Source organism: Physeter macrocephalus, unplaced genomic scaffold, assembly GCF_002837175.3.
Source record: "Physeter macrocephalus isolate SW-GA unplaced genomic scaffold, ASM283717v5 random_831, whole genome shotgun sequence".
Lineage (NCBI taxonomy): Eukaryota > Metazoa > Chordata > Mammalia > Artiodactyla > Physeteridae > Physeter > Physeter macrocephalus.
In genome coordinates this window covers 3,218-26,529 of record NW_021146117.1, presented here as the reverse complement: position 1 = coordinate 26,529, position 23,312 = coordinate 3,218, and the positions used below count along the sequence as shown (strand labels likewise).

The window sequence follows — 23,312 nt, the reverse complement described above, 5'->3', positions numbered from 1 at the left end:
CAGCCCCGCCCCCAAGGCCCCGGAAGTGGAGTGCAGAGCTGTGCAGTACGCTGTTGGTCACTGTGATTCGGAGCCCGCGCGGTCGCTGGACCCATCCAAGTGGCGCGAGCGGCTCTGGGCCCCTCGGGCTCCGCGGTCCAGAGGGCACCATGGACGACAAGGGTAAACTGGGACGCGACGGGCCTGCTGGGCCTAAAGCGGAGCCGCGCAGGGATCCCTCCACCTCGCACGCCCAGACTGGGCTCCGGGAGAGGTCACTTTCCAAGCTCAGGCTGTTTGGCTGGATGTGGTTCGTCTAGTCTCAACTAAAACCACTCGCTGCTCCTGTATCCAGGGAATGGGTCCTGAGGGTATCCCCGGACACCCCCTCTCCCCACACTTTCCAGTGCCATCCAAAAAAGTGAGACTTCGGACGCATGTGCAGGTCTTCGCAGTCTTGATTTCCTCATATGTGAAGTATGAGTAAGACTCCCTGCCCTGTTGGATCTGGTACTAGAATTAAAAGAAAGGCGTATTTGATTTGCCCGTCTAGTGTGGTTATCAAGGTGTTTTATTAAGTGAAGAACAAGGGCAAACTAATGTGTATACAGTACCTTTCATGTTAAAAAAAATAAGAGCAGGGTGGACCTCTGCATCACATACATGTACATATGTATGTAGGTGAATACGCTTGACTTGGCATAGACTGGAGGGTGCAGGAGAAATCGGTAAGGAGGTTGGCTCTGGGATTCTTTCCGGACTTGGGGTCTAGGATAAGGGGGAGAATGACCTTTCACTACCTTTTGATGGGGCTTAAATTTTATGCCATTGTACATGGCTAGCTTTTGCAAAATGAGAGAGAAAGAGTTTGCAAATAGTAAAGTGATGTCATGTCTATTCCCATCAACATTTATGGTGCGCCTGAAGCCAAACAGCCTGCAAAGAAAATATTTTTTAAATTAGTTTGCTTTTTAAAGTCAACAGTCATTGATAAGCTCTCTGGTCGTCTATCCTGCTAAATGAATGTGATGAATCACTTTTTTCTCCCTTCCCAGAGTTAATTGAATACTTTAAGTCTCAGATGAAAGAAGATCCTGACATGGCCTCAGCAGTAGCTGCCATCCGGACTTTGCTGGAGTACTTGAGGAGAGATAAAGGTAAAGAGGGTCATCCTCCATCACTCCAGGTGTTAGGAAAGTCTGCTCATAACTGTTAGAAGTGTAGAAAGTGAGAGACGGATGTGTGCCTACATAAGGTAATGCAGCCCCAAGCTCAGCTCCTCCCTCTTTTTCTGTCCTTTTAATGTGAAGAGAGCCCTCAAGTTATCATTGAATGGGTCTCCTTTCAATGAAATATACTTTGAATCAAGAATGACCATATTGGCCTTTCTCACCTTCTGAGATGGCCCACACTCTGTCTGTGGAGTGTGTTTCTCTCTAAATAAATCCACTTCTTCTCTATCACTTTGTCTCTCACTGAATTCTTTCTGTGATGAGACATCAAGAACCTGAGCTTCATTAACTCCTGAAACCAGGTGTGTGATCTCAGTTGGAAGACCATGTGTTTTGGCCGGGTTCAAGTCCCAATCTGAGGTGCACCGTTTCACTTTGAGAGTAGCAGCTGAAATTGGGACGATGCTGTGGTTCTGCTCACTACAATAGCAGATGAGTGCAGGCAGGGAGCCAAGCAGATGGACTGAAGGGGCAAGACCAGCACAGATGCTGCATTTTCTCAAAACTGACCTGCCTTGGGCTTCCCTGGTGGCGCAGTGGTTGTGCGTCCGCCTGCCGATGCAGGGGAACCGGGTTCGCGCCCCTACCCCAAAAAAAAAAAAAAAAAAAAAAAAAAAAAAAACTGACCTGCCAGGGCTTCTTCCTGCCAGGGTCCCCACTGAATAGTGGGGAGTGGAATCAAAATTGCAGAATGTTGGGATAATGAAAAGAAAAGGAAAAGAAAGAAAGAGAAAGTCCAGAAAAGATTTGGGGAGGAGAACAGAACCAAGAAATCTCAGAAAGCAAGCTACTGTTTTTTTTTTTTTTTTTTTTTTCGGTATGCGGGCCTCTCACTGCTGCGGCCTCTGCCGTTGCGGAGCACAGGCTCCGGACGCGCAGGCTCAGCGGCCATGGCTCACGGGCCCAGCCGCTCCGCGGCACGTGGGATCCTCCCAGACCAGGGCATAAACCCGTGTCCCCTGCATCGGCAGGCGGACTCCCAACCACTGTGCCACCAGGGAAGCCCTGTATTTTTTAATACTACATAAAACAATGGAAGAGGGAGCTCTGTGGAGCTCGAAGAGAACCTGAATGAAGTCTTTTTCTCAAAGTTCAGGAGAACTCATTTAACTTAAAAATGAAATGATTGTGTCCAAACCCCATAAAAGTTACTGTAAGGAAGACAGAACGAGAATAACATCCCTGCAGACAATGAAATCACACCAAAACGTAAATAAATAAATAAATAAATAAAACCCCCCAAAAAGAACGACAACCAGAAGAAAAAAAACCATAACACGCTATTTCACAATGAGCTAAAATTTTTTTAAATGGTACAAGACGTGAGACATAATATAAATCAAGATTTAGAAAAACAGAAATGTAGTGATAGAATTCAAGAAAGAATTAGAAATAAAACAAAAAAAAATTTTTTTAAAAAAAGAATGACCATATTATACCAGGTTAACTTTGAAGCTTAAATTATAGCAATAGTTGAGCTTTACAAGGATTTATTGAGTTTCTGTCTTGTGACAGTTTCTTTGCAGTTGCTGTAGAGAGAATGTTCCAGTATAAATTCTGGTTTTAATGTCATCATTGTGATTACTACTAATTCAGACATCCTAAATGTAAGCATCTGGGTATAAACAAAATAATAACAATAAAAATAATAAAGCGTTCTTTAAAGGGCTGGCCTAGAGATGCATGTCTCTAAGACAACCTCCAGCATCTTCCCATTGCACTTAACAATAGCATCCAAACACCTGGGACTTCCCTGGTGGTCCAGTGGCTAAGACTCTGCACTCCCAATGCAAGGGGCCCGGGTTGGATCCCTGGTCAGGGAACTACATCCCACAAGCTGCAACTAAGAGTTCATATGCCGCAACTAAAGACCCGGGGCAGCCAAATAAATAAATATTGAAAGAAAAAGAAATCCAAACACCCAAGCCTTACCTACCCCACCCCACAGACCTCTTCTGTCACTGCTACTTAATTTCCTTCTATGATGTCCCTCACTGAACTGTGCTTCACTCTGGCCTCTCTCTGTTTCTCATACCAAGTTTATTCCCTTCTTGGGACCTTTGCGTTCATAGTCTGCATCTGAGACTTTTCCCACTGGATCTGCACTCGGCTGGATCCTTTCTTACTCAGGTCTCTGCTTAGGCCTGCACTCCAAGAGACCACCCCTGTTAACTCTGTCTAGAGTAGCTCCACCTTTCTCATCATTCTGCCTTTTTCTGTCCTCACTTCAATCTGTAATGAACTTGTTGATTTCTTTGTGTGCTTGTTTACTGTCTGCCTCTCCCACTAGAAAGGGAGTTCCGTCAGCGCAGGGACCCTGTCTGTCATGTTCACTGATGTATCTCTAGCATCTAGAATAGTGCCTGCACCCAGTAAACACTGGTTGAATGAGTGAGTGAGTCACAGACCCATCAAGGGTCAAAAATGAACGTCACATTCCTCATGTGATCATTCCAGGGGAGACACTCCAGGGCCTGAGAGCAAATCTCACCAGTGCCATAGAAACCCTGTGTGGCGTGGACTCTTCTGTGGCCGTGTCCTCGGGCGGGGAGCTCTTCCTACGCTTCATCAGCCTTACCTCCCTGGAGTACTCTGTAAGCCCCTGCCCTCCCTCGGTTACCTCTCTATTTCTCGGTTTGGCCACAAATATTCTCAGCTTTATCTGGATCCTTCACCTCATTTTGCTCTTTTCTTCCTAGGATTACTCCAAATGTAAAAAGATCATGATTGAGCGGGGAGAGATTTTTCTCAGGAGAACATCCCTGTCGAGAAATAAAATTGCAGATCTGTGCCATACTTTCATCAAAGATGGGGCGGTGAGTAGATCTGGATCCTGTGTGGTGACTGGGGGCGAGGGCTTTGGAGTTAGACTCCTGGGGTAGAATCCTGCCTCTGCCACTTACTTGCTGTGTAACCTTGGACAAGTTACTTAACCTCTCTGTGCTGCAGTTTTCTCATCTGTTCAATAAGGGTAATAATAGCACCTACCTCACAGGGGTGTTGTGAGGATTAATGAGATGGTATGTATAAGGACTCTGCACTATGCCCGGCACATAGTAAGCACTGTCTAAATGTAGATATTATTATCATAGGTGGTTGTCATTTTAAACAGGCAGAGAAAAACCCTGGGACAGCATGGATGATTCTCGATTTGATAAGGTGTCTTACTAAAAAAAAGTATTTTTTATTACTGGATATGTACTAAATTAATCTGAATTAAATTAACACAGCTCTTGTCATTGGTTCATACTGACGGTCTTCCTGCTGAATGTGAGCACTGGATTGAGATTTTTCATCTTCATCCCAAACGCTCTCACAGAGATACCGCCAAGTGTCGATAAGCTGAGGGAGGAAAGACGGGAGCTGCACATCAAGTCAGTCTCCCAGCAAAGGGGTCGTAAAACTTTTATGACGTCTCTCCCGGCAGCACGCCTTCTCTCTGCCATCTGAGCCTCCATCGACCATAAAAGTATTCATTTGCACCTGGACTCTTGTCCACTGTTTTATTACCCCTTTCCCAATTTTTGAAGTCTTTTTTTTTTGGAGTATGTTATTAAATAAATGACGTAATAGGTGCGAGTGGAACTTGTAGACAAGCCAGCTGCAAACAAAGCCATCTTGGGGCCAAGTGGAGGCAAGCCTGTGACTGCCTCTCGCTGAGGCCTTCTCCTTCTGCAGACTTGCTGCGGGATTCGTTTGCTCTAGTGGAGCTGAATGTGTAATAACCACCCGCAGCCACCAGCAGAGCTGCTTAAATTTGAACATGCAGATGAACCCCCCGGGGATCTTTTAAATGAAGATTCGGATTCAGTCGGACAAGGGTGGGGCCTGAGAACCTGCGTTTCTAACAAGCTCTTGGGCGAGGCCCAGAAAGGAGCTAGGGAGCTACGCCCCTCCGCCTTGCTTACACTGTCCTCTGCACTCTGTTCCTCAGAGCAGAGATGACATCTAAGTATCTGCACGTTGTATCCAGTCCACAGAAGGGTTGTGTTTACCCCAAACAGTGTTTGTAAGTTTGTAAAAATTAGTTAGCCAACATTGAAATATTGGATTTTCAGCGCCTCTAGAAAAACCAGATGATCTGACCACAGTGGGCCCACGTGACAACAGCTGGCGCTCAGCCTTTCCACTCTGCTGCTGGCCCCAGCCGGCCCCCTGCATTCCTTTATGCTACCTGCCTGGTGCCTGTATGCCCAAGCATGCAAACCATGTCTTAGAATTGGGGAAGCCAACCCAAAGGAACCTAACAGAGCCTTCAGACATAAAGGCTTTTGTATCTGAGTAACACCACATGGAGATGTCACTTCTGCGCTTGCTACGGGAAGAGGAGACCCATAATATATTCCTCTGGCGGAAAACTTTTTCAGCTTGTATATGGGCTTAAACTCAGTGTACTATCAAGGATCTCCTTTCTGATTACAGCTGATTTGTGAGAAAGCATACGGAGAAGCTTTAGGATACCAGGAACACGCATCAGAGGGTCATAGAGTATGGGTGATCGCCAGAAGCTTGCCCTTTTGACAGAGCTTTCTCTGCCCACAGAGAATATTGACTCACGCCTACTCCAGAGTGGTCCTGAGAGTCTTGGAAGCAGCCGTGGCGGCCAAGAAGCGTTTCAGTGTGTACATTACAGAGTCACAGCCTGACTTATCAGGGCAAGTATCTTTCCATTTGGTTATGAGCCCAGCAGTCCTTTTAAAGAGCAAACTGAGGATTAGAATCCATTGTAAGAGGAGCCAGAATAGGCCCCCAATTTGCCAATCAGTCAGCATTGCCTTTGACAGTGCCCATTCCTGCCCCGGGAAGAAAAATCACCGTGAATTTGAAGTAGGTCACAGTACAGGATCTAGGGGCTTTATTTAGTACTTAAGTCAGAGGAACAGCAATTGAAAGATTTTTATCAAGGAACAGATAATTCACCTCATATATCTAGCCAGCACATAATAAAAGAAAAACTCTTTTTTTCTGAATTTACATATCTTTGTGTATCCCCAAGAGTGTAGTTCTCTTAAAACACATACTTCCTTCTAAAGGACCCAAATTCTTGTTTCCTTAGTCCAGAGTCTCAGGATCTGCCCCTTAATCCACTAATATTAACTGAGTTTCCAGCTAAAGTGATTTATCATTGTCCAAATTAAGTGACTCACCATACACCACTATGGGACCTTCCTGGACTTTTTTCTAATGTTCTCAAACTGTCACTTTCAGTAAGAAAATGGCCAGAGCCCTGTGCCACCTCAGTGTCCCCGTCACCGTCGTCCTGGATGCCGCTGTCGGGTAAGCGCCTGGCCTCCCCCGCCACGATTACTTTTCCTCACCCACTCCCAGGGGTGGCTTGGAGCAGCTCTTCCAGATGGAAGGTTTGCGTCTCATGCATAAAACTGGACTGGGCAGCGTCCCGCCTCTTAACTGATATAGCTGGGCTAAACCAGCAAACTCATTATAAGGTCTTGATAGTGTACAGACAGGGCTATAGGATGTCAGGGAGAGTGGGAGTCATTTACGTGGTGGTATCGTAGTGCATTTTAAGAGCAAGGTGCAGAGGTCAGGTCAGCACATGTGATCAGTGCTCCCTCTTCATCTGAAGACACGGGCTGCCCTCGGTGGCACTCGGGATTCTTCGTCTCACCTGTGCAACTTCACTCCTAAAGCCGAGGTGACATGCTCCATGGACTGGCAGCGTGCCTCCCAAGAGAAAACAGGAGTAATAATCCCTTGGACAGGAGTAATAATCCCTTGGAAAGAAAACACATAAGGAGATGATTAAGGAAATTAGGAATGTGTTTAAGAGTAAACATTTTAAAGAATTCTACTAATTGCTCATTTTTTTGTAAGATCTGTTTATTATTTATTTTTGGCTGCGTCGGGTCTCAGTTGCAGCACGTGGGATCTTTTGTTGCGGCACGCGGGCTTCTCTCTAGTTGAGGTGCACGAGCTCAGTAGTTGTGGTGTGCAGGCTTAGTTGCCCCGCGACATGTGGGATCCTAGTTCCCTGACCAGGGATCAAACCCACGTCCCCCGCATTGTAAGGTGGATGGATTCTTTACCACTGGACCACCAGGGAAGTCCCTAATTGCTCATTTCAAAAGGTAGATTGGCCTTCACCCTACCTGCAAGATTCTTGAATTACATAACACTTTTCTCCAACTTCAGATCACATCGGGTCTTTAAATTTTGTTTGTATTAACGTAGAAAGGAAAACAGAATGTGCCACACGTGGTAAGGATAAATGCCGGGTCATGAAATCCTTGCTTCAGCTACACATGTATGCATGTACATTACTGGGTGGCAGGGTGAGTTACACGGCTTATTGTGGTGTCGTGACCAAAACAGGTCTTGGTGCCCCTGTAGCAGAACCGGTAACAGTGCCAGGTGTTGTCTCGTGTTCAGTGCTCTTTGGAAGAAAGTTATGAGAGGAACTTACCTTGGTGAGAATGGAGTATTAATCTTTGCAGGCAATGATGCTACTAAGAAGAGCAAAGAAAAGGGAGCATTAAAAAATTGTTTTTAATTTCCTTAGCTACATCATGGAGAAAGTGGATCTTGTCATTGTTGGTGCTGAAGGAGTTGTTGAAAACGGAGGAATCATTAACAAGGTAGGAGCATCAGTTCTCCACAGGCCCTTGCTCAGGGCGTGGAGCTACATCACTGACCTCAGACGTCCAGCTAGCACTGTATTATTAACGATTCGTTCCTCTAACCCTGCTTAGCTTCAAGACTCCACCACTGCAGCCAGTGGCTTCCCAGTTCCCATGAGCCATTGCAGCAGTCAAATTTTGTTCAGATTTCTTCCTGCTTTGGAGATTGATTTGTGTAAATTAGGAGAATGTAATTTATATTTTTTCAAAACATGCTTTAACTGGAATTGAGTTTTTGGTTGGTTTTTCTTTTTAATGGAGCATATTTCACATCAGTATAATGTTTAAAATTTATCTGTTGCTTAACACGGAAAGATTTCATGATAGTTTGTTGTATGTGGTAATATATAACATAAAAATTTGCCACTTTAATAATTTTTAAGTGTACAATTCAGTGGGATTAATTACACTCACATTGTTGTGCAACCATCACCACTGTCTTCAAAACTTTTCCATCCCCCCAAACTCTGTCACCATTAAGCAAAACTCCCCATTTTTCTCTCCCCATCCCCTAATCTTTCTCCCTCCATGATTTTTGCCTATTCTAGGTACCTTATGTAAGTGGAATCATACAATATCTGTCCTTTTGAGTTTGGTTTATTTCACTTAGCATGATGTTTTCAAAGCTCATCTATATTGTAGCATGTGTCAGTGCTTCATTCCTCTTTATGGCTGCATAATGTACCACGTCACACTTGTTTATCCATTCATCTGTTGACGGATACTTGAGTTGTTTCTATCCTTTGACTGCTGTAGCTAATGCTGCTATGAACACGGGTGTACAATTACCTATTTGAGTTTCAATTCTTTGAGGTATATACCTAAGAGTAGAATTGCTGGGTCATATGGTATTTCTGTGTTTAGCTTTTTGAGGAACTGCCAAACTGTTTCCCACAGTAGCTACACCATTTTACGTTCCTACCAGCAAGGTACAAGGATTCCAAATTTCTCTACATCCTTGCCAACACTTGTTTTTTTAACTATAGCCATCCTAGTAGATGTGAAGCAGTATCCCATTGTGGTTTTGACTTGTGTTTCTCTAATGACTAAGAATCTTGAGTATCTTTTCATGTGTCTATTGACCATTTGTATATCTTTGGAGAAACGTCTGTTTTCTTTTTCAAAGGTCTTCTTTAATTCCAAAGCCAGAGGTACATAAATTACGTTCACTCATATACTTTCTGTTGCTTCCACTTCAGATATGCTGTAAGGTCTCACCCTTCTCCGCTTTTCTCTGACTTCCCAGATTGGAACCAACCAGATGGCCGTGTGTGCCAAAGCACAGAACAAGCCTTTTTATGTTGTTGCAGAAAGTTTCAAGTTTGTACGGCTCTTCCCACTAAACCAGCAAGATGTTCCAGATAAGTTTAAGGCAAGAGTTTTACATATTTGAAGGGGTATTTGAGTCTAAACTGAAACCTCTGAAAAAAAACACAGTGCTGAGAATGTTCCATGAAGTTATTCACTTCCCACTGCTATTTTTTCCAATACTCGGGATACAAAGATAAGTCGGTGGCTGTTGAACAGCCTTATTTGTCCCCAGAATGTAAGTCTTTGTCTCTCATTCAATTAAGCACTAGATACAGGCCAAGGAGGCAGGGGAAACTGGTAGTAGTTGAAGTTTTGGCTCAGCTGTCTGGGCTCACTTGCCATCTCCACCACTTACTAACCATGTGACCTTGGGCAAGTCCTTTCATTGTCAGCTCTGTGAACTTCAGTTATCTGTACAAGGGTTATGACAATTCTGAGATTATCCATGGGAAGAACTTAGCACAGTGCCTGGCACTCAGTAAGCTCTCTATAAATGCTGTAAATGGTGGTCTTGGGAGGTCTGGGGGAGTTAACCTAGCACACCAGTGAGGGGGACACGTGGCTTAGGTCTTCTTTAATGCTCTGCTCACCCAAGCCACACTCGTCCCCCTCGCCAGTGTGCTGCACAGCTGGCTTCCCCCCGTTTCCGGGGAGCACTTTGAGGCAGGAGCACACTAATTGCTGAGGCCGAGCCCTCTCCAGTTCAGAGCCCCGAACACGTGGGGCAGACTGACGTATGCTTCCTGTCTCCTCAGTACAAGGCAGATACTCTGAAGTCCACGCAGACTGGACAGGATCTCAAAGAGGAGCACCCGTGGGTCGACTACACCTCCCCTTCCTTAATCACACTGCTCTTTACAGACCTGGGGGTGCTGACGCCCTCAGCAGTCAGTGACGAACTCATCAAGCTCTATCTGTAGCCGCCAGGCCCTTTCCTGCCGGCGAACAGCTGATGCTGGGAGCAGCCTCTTGGCCCCTCGATGAGCCAGGCCAAAACTGAATTGTTTTTTTATGAAATTTTATCGACTAAGGACTTAAAATCATACGTCTTGAAGAATTTTTCAGTCCCATCTAAAATATGTTCATGGTTCCCCTAAAATCCAACCTAAATTGTGCTTACGGTTTCCAGACACTTTCATTCATTTCCAGTTTCCAGAAATACAAGTTAGATTATTGGCTACTTGACTGATAAAAGAAGATGTGCCCCATCCGCCTCCCTTCATCTTCCCCACACTCAAGACTTATCTGCCAGAAGCATCAATGAAAGCCATGCAGGCCTAAGAGAGCCAGGGGTCCTAACTGCAGCCAGGCGCCCCTCCAGCAACCAACAGCCGCCCAGGACGCAGGCTACATGGTGCCGTGTGAGAAGGGCAGGAAACACTTGCTGAATCTGCATCAGGCTTCCAGCGGTGAACGTGAGCTGAGGGCTGTCATCTCCAAAAAAGGATCAAGCCAAACAGAGTGGAAACTAACAGGAGAACCCAAGACAGGGAGAAACGGCGTCTTTGGCAGGGGTATCCTGCACGGCTCACCACTTACGAAGACGCCTTCCAGAATATTTGCAGACTTTAATTCTGTATCTGGGAAAGATGTGAATTTAAACATGTTTGGGTCCTGAACAGCTTTTTAAAAATTGTTCTTGGGAACAATTCAGCATCTTTTCAAGTAAATTGTATGAAAGATTTTGATATGGCGTTGCATCGGTACTGCAAGCTGACCCCAGGCCCAAATGTATTGTCCATTTTGGTAAAGACACTATGCAGCCACCTTCACACACTTAAGGCACAATTAGAATGAAATACAGTTTATTCAACAGAAGGCATAATAATTTTCTTTTCCAGAATGACTTGCTTCCTCTGTTTTTCAGATACTCACCAATAAAACAGTACTAGGGGCTGTGCAGGTGTTCTGCGCAGTACATCAGAGAGAGAACTGAAGTCCAGGGAGAAGGACATCCAGGGAGATCAGGTGCCTGAAAACACTGAGGAATTTTAAAAGGCCTAAAATCAAGTCTACATCAGTATCTTTATGTTAAAAAATAAGTATAAAATAGCCACCAAAAAATGAGCTCTTGGGCTTCCCTGGTGGCGCAGTGGTTGAGCGTCCACCTGCCGACGCAGGGGACGCGGGTTCGTGCCCCGGTCCGGGAAGATCCCATGTGCCGCGGAGCGGCTGGGCCCGTGAGCCATGGCCGCTGAGCCTGCGCGTCCGGAGCCTGTGCTCCGCAGCGGGAGGGGCCACAACAGTGAGAGGCCCGCGTACCGCAAAAAAAGAAAAATAAATAAATGAAAATAGAAAAATTTTTTAAAAACGAGCTCTTTGAGTAGCCCATCAAAATAAATATTGACATCTGTCATTTACACTCAGTTAATTTACATTTTCTTCTGTTAGACTTCAAAGGCTGGTATGTTTTTCATAAAATACTCATGAGCGTGAAACCCCTCTCATCTCCCCCATCTGCAGCAACAGCTTTGGGAGAGGTGGCTCTTCCCGGACGTCTGCTGAAGTTCCGCTGTTCAGTAGACGCAAGCGCGAGCTATCCGCGGGCGCAGGGCAGCTCCTGGCACTCCCGTTGCTCTCGCGCATTTCAGCTGAGCGGCAGGAATCAGCAGTCATCTTCCAAACCTGAGATCCCCAAATCTGCTGTCTTGACTGATCTTTTGCCACTTGTCAACAGCCCCTTCTCGAATTCTTCTTCAGTAATTTTGCCTTTTTTAAACTTTTTCAAGAGCCTTGTGTCATTAAGAAGTTCTTCCATGTCCTCATCTTCGATATCAGAACCCTGAGTGCAGAAGAGATCAACAAGCTACTGAATTTCTCAGCAACAGTGTTCTAAGCGAAACCAGCAATTTTTAATCAGTAACTACATGCTGTTAGATCAGCTTCCACAAACACAGCACCTTCCCCACCCAAGCCACCAAGGGGCTAGAGAAATCTGAGAGTCCTCAGCAACTCCTATTAGAAGATAACTAAATACTACACTTCAGTGAAACTTGTTCAGAATTCTAAGTTGACTATTTAAATAATAAAAATGCAAACTTTACCTCTTCCCTTTTCCTTTTTTCATTCAGTTTTTTCTTCTTTTCCTTTTTGGCCTTCTGCTTTGACCAAGCTTTATTTTTTATGAATTTTCTTCTCCCTTCATTTTCTGTTTTCTCTTTTCTTTGCTGCTCCAATAGCTTCTGCCTCTGCTTTTCTCTGATTTTATCTTTAAATGGAATGGTGTCGGTACTGACGTCTACAGGCACAAAATCTGGAAACTGCTTTCCTCTCAGCTCTGGCATCTTGGGCATCCTCAGCAGGGCAAAACCTCGAGCAAGACTTGCAAAATCGAGATCTGATTAAACCAAAACATTGCAGTTAGCACACCCAAAATAGGATTATAAGCATCAACCCACAGAACAGTCACAGCAATATAATTTTGTCTACCTAAATGATCTAATGGGCTCATTTTAATTAGAATTAAAATAATTACATTTTTACTAAAAAGGAATACTCAGCAGCCAGTGTATTTTCTGTCTACTCAAACCCAAGGAAGACTGTCTTTTATTTTATTTTTATTTATTTATTTTTTTGGCTGCGCTGCACAGCACATGGGATCTTAGTTCCCCGACCAGGGATCGAACCCATGCCCCCTGCAGTGGAAGCTCGGGGTCCTAACCACTGGACCGCCAGGGAATTCCCAGGAAGACTTCCTTTTAAATGTTTAGAATACATTAACCCTGGCATAGGCCTGACGTTTTTATAAAACAAAGCAGTTTCATACTTGTAATACTTCTAAAACCATCAGATGTTTCAGAAGGAGATACAATTATGTGAAGAAGTCCAACTTACCCTTTAATCTGAAGATGAGGTTACACTCATGCTTTGCATAAGCCTGGACGTACGACACAAAAGCTTTCATGCCCTTTTCAAACACAGCTCTGTCGGCCAGGGCCATGGACCTGAGCTTTGGAAGGAGATCTACTGTGTTCTTCTGGACTTTCATCTCCTGCAGGGGGCACTGCACAGGGACCACAGCGTCACTTCTGGCTGGAATCACCTCATCCCCAAGGCTACCCCATAAGAGCCAGTGCCAATAAAACCAAAGGCAGAACAATCCATTTTAATCTTAAAGCAGAGGCCTGGAAGCCCAAATCCAAGCAAAGTATTTTACTTGGTCCAGAAAGTATTTAAAAAACTTTAAAGCAAAGTTTAACATGAGATTTTACCTAACAATCCTGATTTCTGGTTGGAAAGTATGGCAACATAGGTCTATGTTCCCAACTAGTGATACTTAGCTGGGGCCGAGCAGTGGCCGTACCCCAGAGCCTCTCTACAGCCATAAAGCCAGCCAGGTTCCCGCATGGACATCACCAGCCTGGCCCCTGTGTGTCTGCAACCCCTAATCTAAGTTCCGGACCCCACTGGCCGGAAAAGAACTTTTTCAACTACCCCAGCACTGGACATTCCATAGGAAAAAGGAAGACAGCTTACTTTCTGGTTAATTGCAAGGAAATTGACGTACGAGTCTTCCATGGGAAGGAGAAACACAAGCGCGCTGCCGCCGTGGCCAATGCGGGCTGTGCGGCCACAGCGATGCACGAAGGCGCTGTGAACGACAAGGGGCGGGAACATGGTCACCACATGACAGCCGAGCAGAGCACAGGCCTGCGGCCGCACGGCTGATGCGCCTAAAATGACCCGAGGAGCTCCATCCCAACCCGCCGCTTATTAGTGCTATAGAAGAGCTGGCGATTAAAGTACACGTGCAAACCAGAGAGGGTTCTGTTAGACATTTACTGTGAACTATAAAACTTTTAAATTTATGCCTATCTGATGGTACAGGTAGGAGGACGCAGTCTCAGTAGAAAATTTGAGAAACAGTGAAAAGCAAATAGTAAAAAAGAAAATAAAAGTGACCTATGAGGACCCCCGCCCCCCGGCAGGAAGTAACAACTATTGCTTAGGAGTTTGTATTTACAGGTGCTTTCCTATGTTTGGAGGCATTTATCAGGAACATATGCTTGCTTTCAGAGAATAACTGACATCTTCATATATGGTGTATATACTGTTCTCCTTTAAACACTCTATCATGTGCATTTCTGCAAGAACTTTAAAAAGTATCTGAGGGACTTCCCTGATGGCCCAGTGGTTACGACTCTGCACTTCCAACGCAGGGGGCATGGGTTCCATCCCTGGTCAAGGAAGTAAGATCTCACATGCTGTGCGGCAAAGCCAAAAAATTTAAAAATAAATAAATAAGTAAATAAAAAAGATCTATTAAAAAGTATTTGAAAATGACTGAAATTTCTGCATAATATAGTATCACTATTGACCTATCAATGATAACTCACCAGTTCCCCTATTTTTGCTATTTCGTAATGTTTTGACAACCATCATTAGGTTTTCTTCCGCAGGATGCCTATTTCATTAGCCTAGATTCCTAGACAGAGCGGGTAACATTCTCTCATACTGTACCTGGCATTGCTGGGAGGGTCGTACTGCAAAACCCAGTTTACTTCAGGAATATCTATTCCTCGGGCCATCACGTCAGTGCACACTAAAATCCCGCTAGAAAATGAGAAAACACCACGCTGAGTAAGGAGGCCAGTGTTTCCCTCACCATCAAGCAGTCTTTACTGAGGGATGACAGTAATAACCCAGGTTGCAGAACCTCTCACAGAAGCAAATATACAGGAATAACATTTTGATTTTTCTTCCTCCTAAGAACCTCTAGGACTCTACAAGTTCTCAGTGAAATCTGTAAAGAGGTGGGGAGGAGACACTGAAAAGATTTTTTAAATTAGCATAGTTCCACTGAGGGAAAAGAAAAAAAACAAAAACAAAACAAAACACAGTATTTGGTCTAATCCTTTGCAGCCATTTAAAATAACAAATGAAGTTTTCCCTCCCAGACTGTCGTGTATCCGTCCATTCTATCACTTTGCCTAAAAGATTACTTTTAACATAGCCAGAAGGCTCAATGATTAAGAAACACAGAGAAGTATTATTTCTATGCACAAACAGAATCAAGTTATGATCACTAGAGCCACAAGTTCCCTACAGCCTAGCCACCAGCTGACAATCTACAGCCTTTAACAGGTTGCTCCTGTCTGTTCCGTCATTCAACAAACAGCTACCAAAGCCCCACTGGGGGAGTGAACACAACACACAGGTTCCCGTTCTTACGCAGCTTACAACCTAGCAGGGAAGTTGACAGATAAGTAAGGATGTCAGTGTAGCAAAGTGCTATGCGGTCAGGACAGAGGGCAGGGGCTCTGGATATTTATACAGAGATGTGATAACCAGGTTGGAGGAGGAAGAGAGTTCCAGGCAAGGAAACACCTGTGAGGGTTTCGAGGCAGAGCGACCTGCAAAAGAGCAGAGTGGCCGGAGATCTGCCATCTCCAAGGAAGCCAACCCACCTTTGCAATTTGCGGAACTCCGTGAAGATCTTATTGCGCTTATATTTCATCTTTCCGTGAATGCACATTACCTTCACGCCCTTCACCAGGGCCTCCATAGCCTTTCCATAGTACTCCACGCAGGCGCAAGTGCTGCGAGAGGGGACAGAGGGCTTAGAGTCGTAGGCCGCCTCGGTCCTCCTGCGATGGGGGGAGGGAGGCCGCGAGCACTAGATGCAGCGGGGACCACCCAGTCGTCCCGGGAGACGGCAGAGGAGGATGGCTGTGCGTATCATCCACAACTAAGCTCTCGGCCAGGGGAAGGCCAATCGTCTGACAAAACCCCTTCAGCAGGAGTTAAAACCCAAACAATGTGTTCCTACTGTCTAAAGCTGTTCTAGCAAGGGGATCTCCCTGGCTCCCTGAGAAACTAATTAAACTGAAGTAGTCCTTCACAACAAAAACAATGACAACTTAAATATAGCTTTACTCCCGCTTTTCCTTCGGGGAACTGCTTCTTCCCCAATCAGCGCAGCTCCCTAGGGCTCGGCAGAAGTCAGACCTATCAAGTCCTCTACCCTAGATATTGGACTTGGAGTCGAGGACAAAAAGGGACTGGAGCAGGGTCATCCCCATGAGGCTGTGCCCTAAAGAGATAGCCATCTGGGTCCCCCAGATCCTGTCTTCCCTAGAGGCAGTGCACCCAACTTTCTCTTTGAGTCTGGGAGCTCCCTACACAGCCCCCTTCTAATAAAGTTCACCTTTTTTATTTGAGGGATTCCAAAGGGATGTCACGCCCTTTTGTAGGTGAGGGACCTGAAGCTTACAGAGAGGCAGTGAGTGAGTGAGTTGCAGAGGCAGAACCAGAAGGAAGGTTCGAGTCCATCTCCTGTGCTCTCCCACTACCCCAGGCCGCAGGACTCCAATCTGGGCTAACTCCTGTCTAAACCTCCTGTCTTAAACACCTGTGCTGCTGACTTCTACCAGATTCCCCAGTTCCCACCAAGGGTCACATCAGTACATAACAGAGCAGTTTTGCACACTAGGGTCACAACCCACAGATCCTGAAAGCAATCTGGTGGGTTCTGAGAGCAATTTAGTGAGTCTGGACCAGCATTTTTAAAAAATTAGAGCAGAACAGAAAGCATCAGAATGCACCATCCCACCTAGTCAAATGCAGTTTTATGAAATCTTTGTTTCAGTTTCGTGTGTGTGTGGTGTGCGTGTGTACCAGGCTGTGTTTCTAACTGTGGGACAGTACAGCTAACGCATTTTATTGGTGACATGATGGATGGAAAAGAAACATAAAATTATTCTGGTATCGCCAAAAAGACACCACCACAGGTATATCTGGAGGAGGAAAAAACCAGCCCGAAGGATGCACACAACCGTTCCTGTCTTGTGCTCTGACAACAGGACACACCCCAGCGTGGCAGACACCAGGCGGGCGGATCAGACACCCTCCCAACCACTTCCTCCTTCACCTCCCTCTACTACAGAGGCTGGGACAGCCACCCACTTGTTTTTTTCCCATCTCCTAAAGTGAGGGGCTTCTGGGTGACCCACCTTTGGCCCATACAACGAAAGCAGAAGTCAGCTTGGGAGGGGGCTGTCTGAGAAAGTCTTTTGCTTTTCTGATTAAAAGGGTCGGATATAGCGAGCACTGCCCTCCCCCACCCCCCCACCTTTCCTCTTTTATCTGCTTTCAATGCAAATGTGGCAGCAGGTGTCACAGTGGTCATCTTAAAACTAGGACGTGACCTACAGGAAGGAAAGGCCAAGACAGTTAAAGAAACACTGGTCTTGACGTTGCTGAGACAGAAACCAATGTCAGGAACTGCCTACCTCTGGACTTCTTTTTACAGGGGAAAAATAAACCCCTCCAGCTTAAGTTGCAGAAGTCATTTGCAGCCAAACACATTCCTAACAGATAAACAACCTGAAGGGAATTCCGAACCTGAAGGCTACACACACGTGCACGTTCTGGGTGTGGCTGAACCCCAGAAGTATTACCTGAAGAAGACCAGGTGTTTTTCCTGCTTGTGATTTCGAAGAAAATGTACCAGCTGATTAAATTTCTCATCTGCCTTACATACCTACAAAATAAAAAGGAAAACCAATAAAATAAAAACAAATTTGCTGACAATAATAACCCCATAGCTATTTTCAGTTTCGGCCTTAAATTTTAAGGAATCTAATTTCCTCCATGAAAAGGGACAGACTTTCGTCAGAATGTTACTCCGTCTACTGAGATAAAAATAAACATCAGCCTGGGCTGCTGACACGCGTAAGTCACAAAGTCATGTAACTGAGTACAGGGAGTCACCCAGTGCAGTAAGTACCTCCCAAACCCCAACATGCAGACAGCGCCATGCCGGCCATAACACCAGCCCCAGGGGAGGTCTTTAAAATGAAGATCCTTGGACACAGCATACAGATTACGATTCATAGCTGTGGAATTGGACCCAAGGGTCTGTGTATTACTTAAGAGTGCCCAGGAGATCCTGAGGCATAGCCATGGTCAGAAATCACTGCTCTAAGGTAAACACCGGTCTCCACAGCGGAATGCACAGAATTATTTCACAGACCGCCATGGAGACAGACTCCAGTCTCTCTTAATAAAGCAACCAAGTGCTCCTAAATTGGAAACATTTAAGTCCACCTGAATGCATCCCCCTATTTTTACCCTGACCAAACCCTCAGTCTGGGACTTCTTTCTCGCACACTCAGACATCTCTAAATGCAGTCACTTAAATGAACGCAAAAGAGCAGAGTGCAGCAGCGGCCACAGTGGGCTCCAAAGCTAATTTATTACTACTTACTACACACTAAGCACCGGCCTAAAACCATCTGTATTAATAAGCCAATCCTCCACCAACCCTACGAAATGGGTGCTAACAGAGCCCCCATTTTACAAGTAGTGAACTAGTGCAGTTAGGAAGGGACAAAGCCTAGCTGTGCACCTGGGCGGCCTTGCCCTTGCACCTCTGCTCTTAACCACTACACTATCCACCACCTCCTCCCTCCCCTGGGAAAAGCTGGCCTCCTAACTTTACCAGGCCGGCTGCAAGCAGAAATAGCAACACCGGGTATAACACATCCTGTCTGATTTCACATGCATCCTCCAGGCAGCTGCAGCAGAGGTGGTTTTCTGATCTGCAAACTCTTCTGCCTTCAACCTCCCCCATGAATCGACACAAAGGACAGCGACCTCATCGCCCTTACAGTCCGCAGCACGAGGGACACTGGTTTGGAAACGGCCCACTTCTTCGTGACTGTGTCACTGTGTTCAGGAGCTGAGTAGCCCCTCTCGGCCAAAAGAAGAGCCCCATCTCCTGGTTGACGATTTAGATGTGCCTTGTCAAGCACTGACACTGGCCTGCGGGTTCTCCCAGTCCCCAAATGGCGCTGCCACCCTGGCTGACCATCCTCTCTAGATGCCCCTTGGCCCAACCCAGTGATGGTAGAGAACAGAAGAGGGTGGCCTCATTACTAACAGTCACATTTCCAAAAGCCCTCCCGCTGCTTTGTGAGGAAACTACAAGGGCAGCTAGGATTCAGTCACATTTCCAAAAGCCCTCTCGCTGCTTTGTGAGGAAACTACAAGTAAGGGCAGCTAGGATTTACTGCTGCAAATTCAGCAACTCCCAGCTGTAAATCGAAAAACACAATTTAGGTTACAGAGCAGAACACTGTCGCCCAACAAAGTCTCCTTCAGAGAGGCCACAATTCGATTTTGTGTTTCACGTGCACATCTGGCTGTGCCCTTCTCTAACTCAGGCTCATATTAAAGGGCAGGGAACCCAGCATGTACCGTGCCTGTACCCAGCACACCCCATGCACGTGTAATAAAAACATTTGGGGCTTCCCTGGTGGCGCAGTGGTTGAGAATCTGCCTGCCAATGCAGGGGACACGGGTTCGAGCCCTGGTCTGGGAAGATCCCACAAGCCGCGGAGCAACTAGGCCCGTGAGCCACAACTACTGAGCCTGCGTGTCTGGAGCCTGTGCTCCGCAATAAGAGAGGTCGCGACAGTGAGAGGCCCGCGCACCGCGATGAAGAGTGGCCCCTGCTCGCCGCAACTAGAGAAAGCCCTCGCACAGAAACGAAGACCCAACGCAGCCAAAAATTAATTAATTAATTAATTTTAAAAAAAATTTGATCACTTGGCGATAGGAGGTCCATACACACCGTCCTTGGAGACTATGCTTAAGATACAGTTATGCCTGCGTTAACTTCCTTATTCACTTACTTGCTGAATGACAAGCATCATCACACATAGCATGTATCCTAGCTCTGTCCCCAAATGCATTTGCGGGCTCTAGAGCGCAGGCTCGGTAGTTGTGGTGCATGGGCTTAGTTGCTCCGCAGCATGTGGGACCTTCCCGGACCAGGGCTCGAACCCGTGTCCCCTGCATTGGCAGGCAGATTCTTAACCACTGCGCCACCAGGGGAGCCCCCCAAATGCATTCAAAAATGTGCCACAGGGTATCATTTTATAGATTTAGTTTCCTAGAAAACTGAAAGCCAGTCTCTAGAGCACTTATTTTTGGCTTGCTTATTTGTTTTTTTTTTTTTGGCCACGCCGCGCAGCATGCAGAATCTTAGTTCCACAACCAGGGATCAAACCTGTACTCCCGCAGTGGAAGCACAGCCTTAACCACTGGACTGCCAGGGAAGTCCCATTTCCTTTCTTATTTGTTTTAATTGCTAAGAGTTAACATATATCAGTGGGAACACTGTACACCATATATTGATAAAACCTGGAAAATCTAATAAGTTGTTAAAACAATTATTATAGCTGATCATTTAAAAGGAAAAACAGGACTTCCCTGGCAGTCCAATGGTTAGGACTCCGTGCTCCCACTGCAGGGGGCGGGTTCGATCCCTGGTCGGGGGGACTAAGATCCCACGTGCTGTGTGGCGCGGCCCCAAAAAAAACATAACTAAGCTTACTGAAAGCAGTTCAAGTCAAAAAAAATTAGTAATTTTTTTCAGTAAATTGCTTTGGCTTTTAATACTTGTTTTATTTTTTCCAGCTTTACTGAGGTATAATTGGCAAATAAAAATTGTATATATTTAAGCATATTTACACGTTAAAAATCCATACATGTATACATTGAAGGTGTATGAAGTGATGACATGCGCGTACACTGTGAAATGATTATCATAATCAAGTGAATTAACACACCCATCACTTCACATAGTTCCCTTTGGTATTTGAAGAACTACTCTGTTAGCAAATTTCAAGTACACGACACTGTTAACCCCAGTCCCCACGCTGTACCTTAGACCCCTACATCCTCCTTGATGGCCTGCAGGAGTCAGCGAGACCATCCAGCGCTCACCATGTAGTAGTTCTCCAGGCGGGAGGGGGTCTTCTGCGTGCTGCTGGCCGCTGCGCCCTTCTCCTTCACCGAGATGCGCACAGGGTTCCGGAGGCCTGCTCTCACCAGGTTCTCCACTTCTTGTGTCTGAGTGGCCGAGAAGAGACCCGTTCTCCTCTGCTTCGGCAAAAACTCCAAGATGGTGTTTATGCTAAAAAGAGAGGGCTCATCTTAACCCCTCACTTATCAGCATAATCAACAAATGGTGTTTTATGATACTAAACAAGTTATTTTAAAAGACTGAAAACCATCACAATATTTACAGTAGCTACTACTGGGAGGTGAGATTATGGGTGATCTTCATTTCTTCTTTATACTCCCATTTTCCCAAGGTTTCTTCAACGTAAGCATATAATTTTACTTTTACAATGGGGGGTAATTAAAAGAGTGAAATTAAGACAAAACTTTTTGAGACTAAAAACCATGAAACTGTACACTTTACATGGGTGAACTGTGTAACATATGAATTATAACCCAATAAAGCTACTTACTTTTATAAAACTCACGGAAACTTTTAAAGAAGCCATGAAGGAAAACATATCTTAAGAACACCAAAGACAGAAGAAATGGAATTTAAATTGTGTGGTAGAATCTGAAGGATTAAACAACCTAATGATTTGAAATTCACATGTGGGGACTTCCCTGGTGGCCCAGTGGTTAAGAATCTGCCTGCCAATGCAGGGGACACGGGTTCGAGCACTGCTCTGGGAAGATCCCACATGCCGCGGGGCAACTAAGCCCATGCGCCTAGAGCCCGTGCTCCACAACAAGAGAAGCCACCGAAATGAGAAGCCCGCGCACCGCAACGAAGAGTAGCCCCCGCTCGCCGCAACTAGAGAAAGCCGCAACGCAGCACCGAAGACCGAAGGCAGCAATCAATCAATCAATCAATCAATCAACAGAACCTGCCTGCCAGTGCAGGGGACATGGGTTCGAGTCCTGGTCTGGGAAGATCCCACGTGCCGTGGAACAACTAAGCCCGTGCGCCACAACTACTGAGCCTGCACTCTAGAGCCCGTGAGTCACAACTACTGAGCCTGCGTGCCACAGCTATTGAGCCTGAGTGCCACAGCTACTGAAGCCCACGCGCCTAGAGCCCATGCTCTGCAACGAGAGAAGCCTCCGCAATGAGAAGCCCGTGTACCCTATGAACAGTAGCCCCCGCTCACCACAACTAGAGAAAGCCAGCACGCAGCAACGAAGACCCGACGCACCCCAAAAATAAAATAAATAAGTAAATAAATTTATTTTTTAAAAAGAAATTCACATGTGGCTAATAGAGACAGTCATGGAGTAATAAAGGAATTCCATCTTGGGCTCCCTTTCATCCTGTGTCACCCGAAGCCCATGAAGTCCAAATTCCAGTACCTCGCCTCGAACCCCAAATCCAGAAGCCTGTCCGCTTCATCCAACACCAGGACCTCCAGGGACCTCACGCAGCTGGCCAGATCCAGGCCCTCTGCCTTCCTTCGGAACATGTCCTCCAGGCGGCCTGGGGTTGCCACAATGATGTTCCCACTATGAAAACAAAGTTAACATTTACTGCACTCGCTGGATCTCGGGGACCTTTGTGATTCCAAACACCAAGTTTTGTATTCCCCCCAGCAAAAGTCATCTAAAATGCCGGCGAAGAGAAGGGAGACCACCACAGTGGGAAGAGAAGGCTGCTCTGTGAGGGGACAGGTCTGGGTTCCAAGCTGAGATCAAGGGCAGGGCTCAGCAAACTGGCTCTTAGGTCACATCTGGACTCTGCTGTTTTTGTGACATTTTATTGGCACGTAATTACACATCCTCCTTCATTCATGGGTTGCCTCTGGCGGCTTTCACACGGTAACAGCAGAGGTGAGCCGTTATGACACAGACTGTGTGATCAACAAAGCTAAAATAATTACCATCTGGTCCTTTACAGAAAGGGTTTGCTGACCCCCTGACTTTTACTCAACCACTTTAGGTCCCAGGTCACTCATCTATAAAATGAGAATGTCAACAGAACTAGAGATAATCTTACGTAAAGATCACAAACTGGCAGACTGAAAGCCAAACATGGCCCCCACAGACTGGGTGACCTGCAGGAAAGTTTGTTTTTTTTTTTTTTTTAATGTGAATTACATGCCAACAGGTAAAAAATCTGGAGATAACACACAAAAATCTGGAATTCCATATTCTTTTTAAAAAATTCAAAACCTAGGGCTTCCCTGGTGGCGCAGCGGTTGAGAGTCCGCCTGCCGATGCAGGGGACACGGGTTCGTGCCCCGGTACGGGAGGATCCCACATGCCGCAGAGCGGGTGGGCCCGTGAGCCATGGTCACTGAGCCTGCGCGTCCGGAGCCTGTGCTCCGCAACGTGAGAGGCCACAGCAGTGAGAGGCCTGCGTACCGCA

General features: G+C 46.0%; 2 protein-coding genes across 4 annotated transcripts in view; one reads left to right on the top strand and one right to left on the bottom strand.

Annotated features, from left to right (window-relative positions):
- The first annotated feature begins 15 nt into the window (after positions 1-15).
- Positions 16-10,845, top strand: EIF2B1 (eukaryotic translation initiation factor 2B subunit alpha). The gene is made up of 9 exons (XM_007125154.4): positions 16-162; positions 1,035-1,136; positions 3,669-3,805; positions 3,911-4,027; positions 5,754-5,866; positions 6,420-6,488; positions 7,732-7,807; positions 9,096-9,221; positions 9,916-10,845. The coding sequence occupies exons 1-9, from the start codon at positions 150-152 to the stop codon at positions 10,078-10,080; spliced, it is 918 nt and encodes a 305-aa protein (XP_007125216.1). The 5' UTR covers positions 16-149; the 3' UTR covers positions 10,081-10,845.
- The window catches only part of DDX55 (DEAD-box helicase 55), a 19,954-nt gene continuing 3,139 nt past the window's right edge, over positions 6,498-23,312 (bottom strand). Inside the window, exons 5-14 of one of the 3 annotated variants that reach the window (XR_008616793.1) lie at positions 22,301-22,450; positions 20,894-21,083; positions 17,560-17,642; positions 15,568-15,699; positions 14,621-14,713; positions 13,637-13,751; positions 12,995-13,163; positions 12,205-12,497; positions 11,036-11,942; positions 6,498-6,946 (exon numbers count right to left, since the gene is read on the bottom strand). Coding sequence is in view for 2 of the 3 variants with exons in the window: in XM_028486339.2 (XP_028342140.1) it covers positions 11,766-11,942; positions 12,205-12,497; positions 12,995-13,163; positions 13,637-13,751; positions 14,621-14,713; positions 15,568-15,699; positions 17,560-17,642; positions 20,894-21,083; positions 22,301-22,450 (1,402 nt within the window). In the remaining variant the exon portion in view is untranslated. Of the gene's footprint in view, positions 6,947-10,943; positions 11,943-12,204; positions 12,498-12,994; positions 13,164-13,636; positions 13,752-14,620; positions 14,714-15,567; positions 15,700-17,559; positions 17,643-20,893; positions 21,084-22,300; positions 22,451-23,312 lie in introns of those variants that run through there. The other 2 variants (XM_028486339.2, XM_028486340.2) reach the window with 2 other exon arrangements.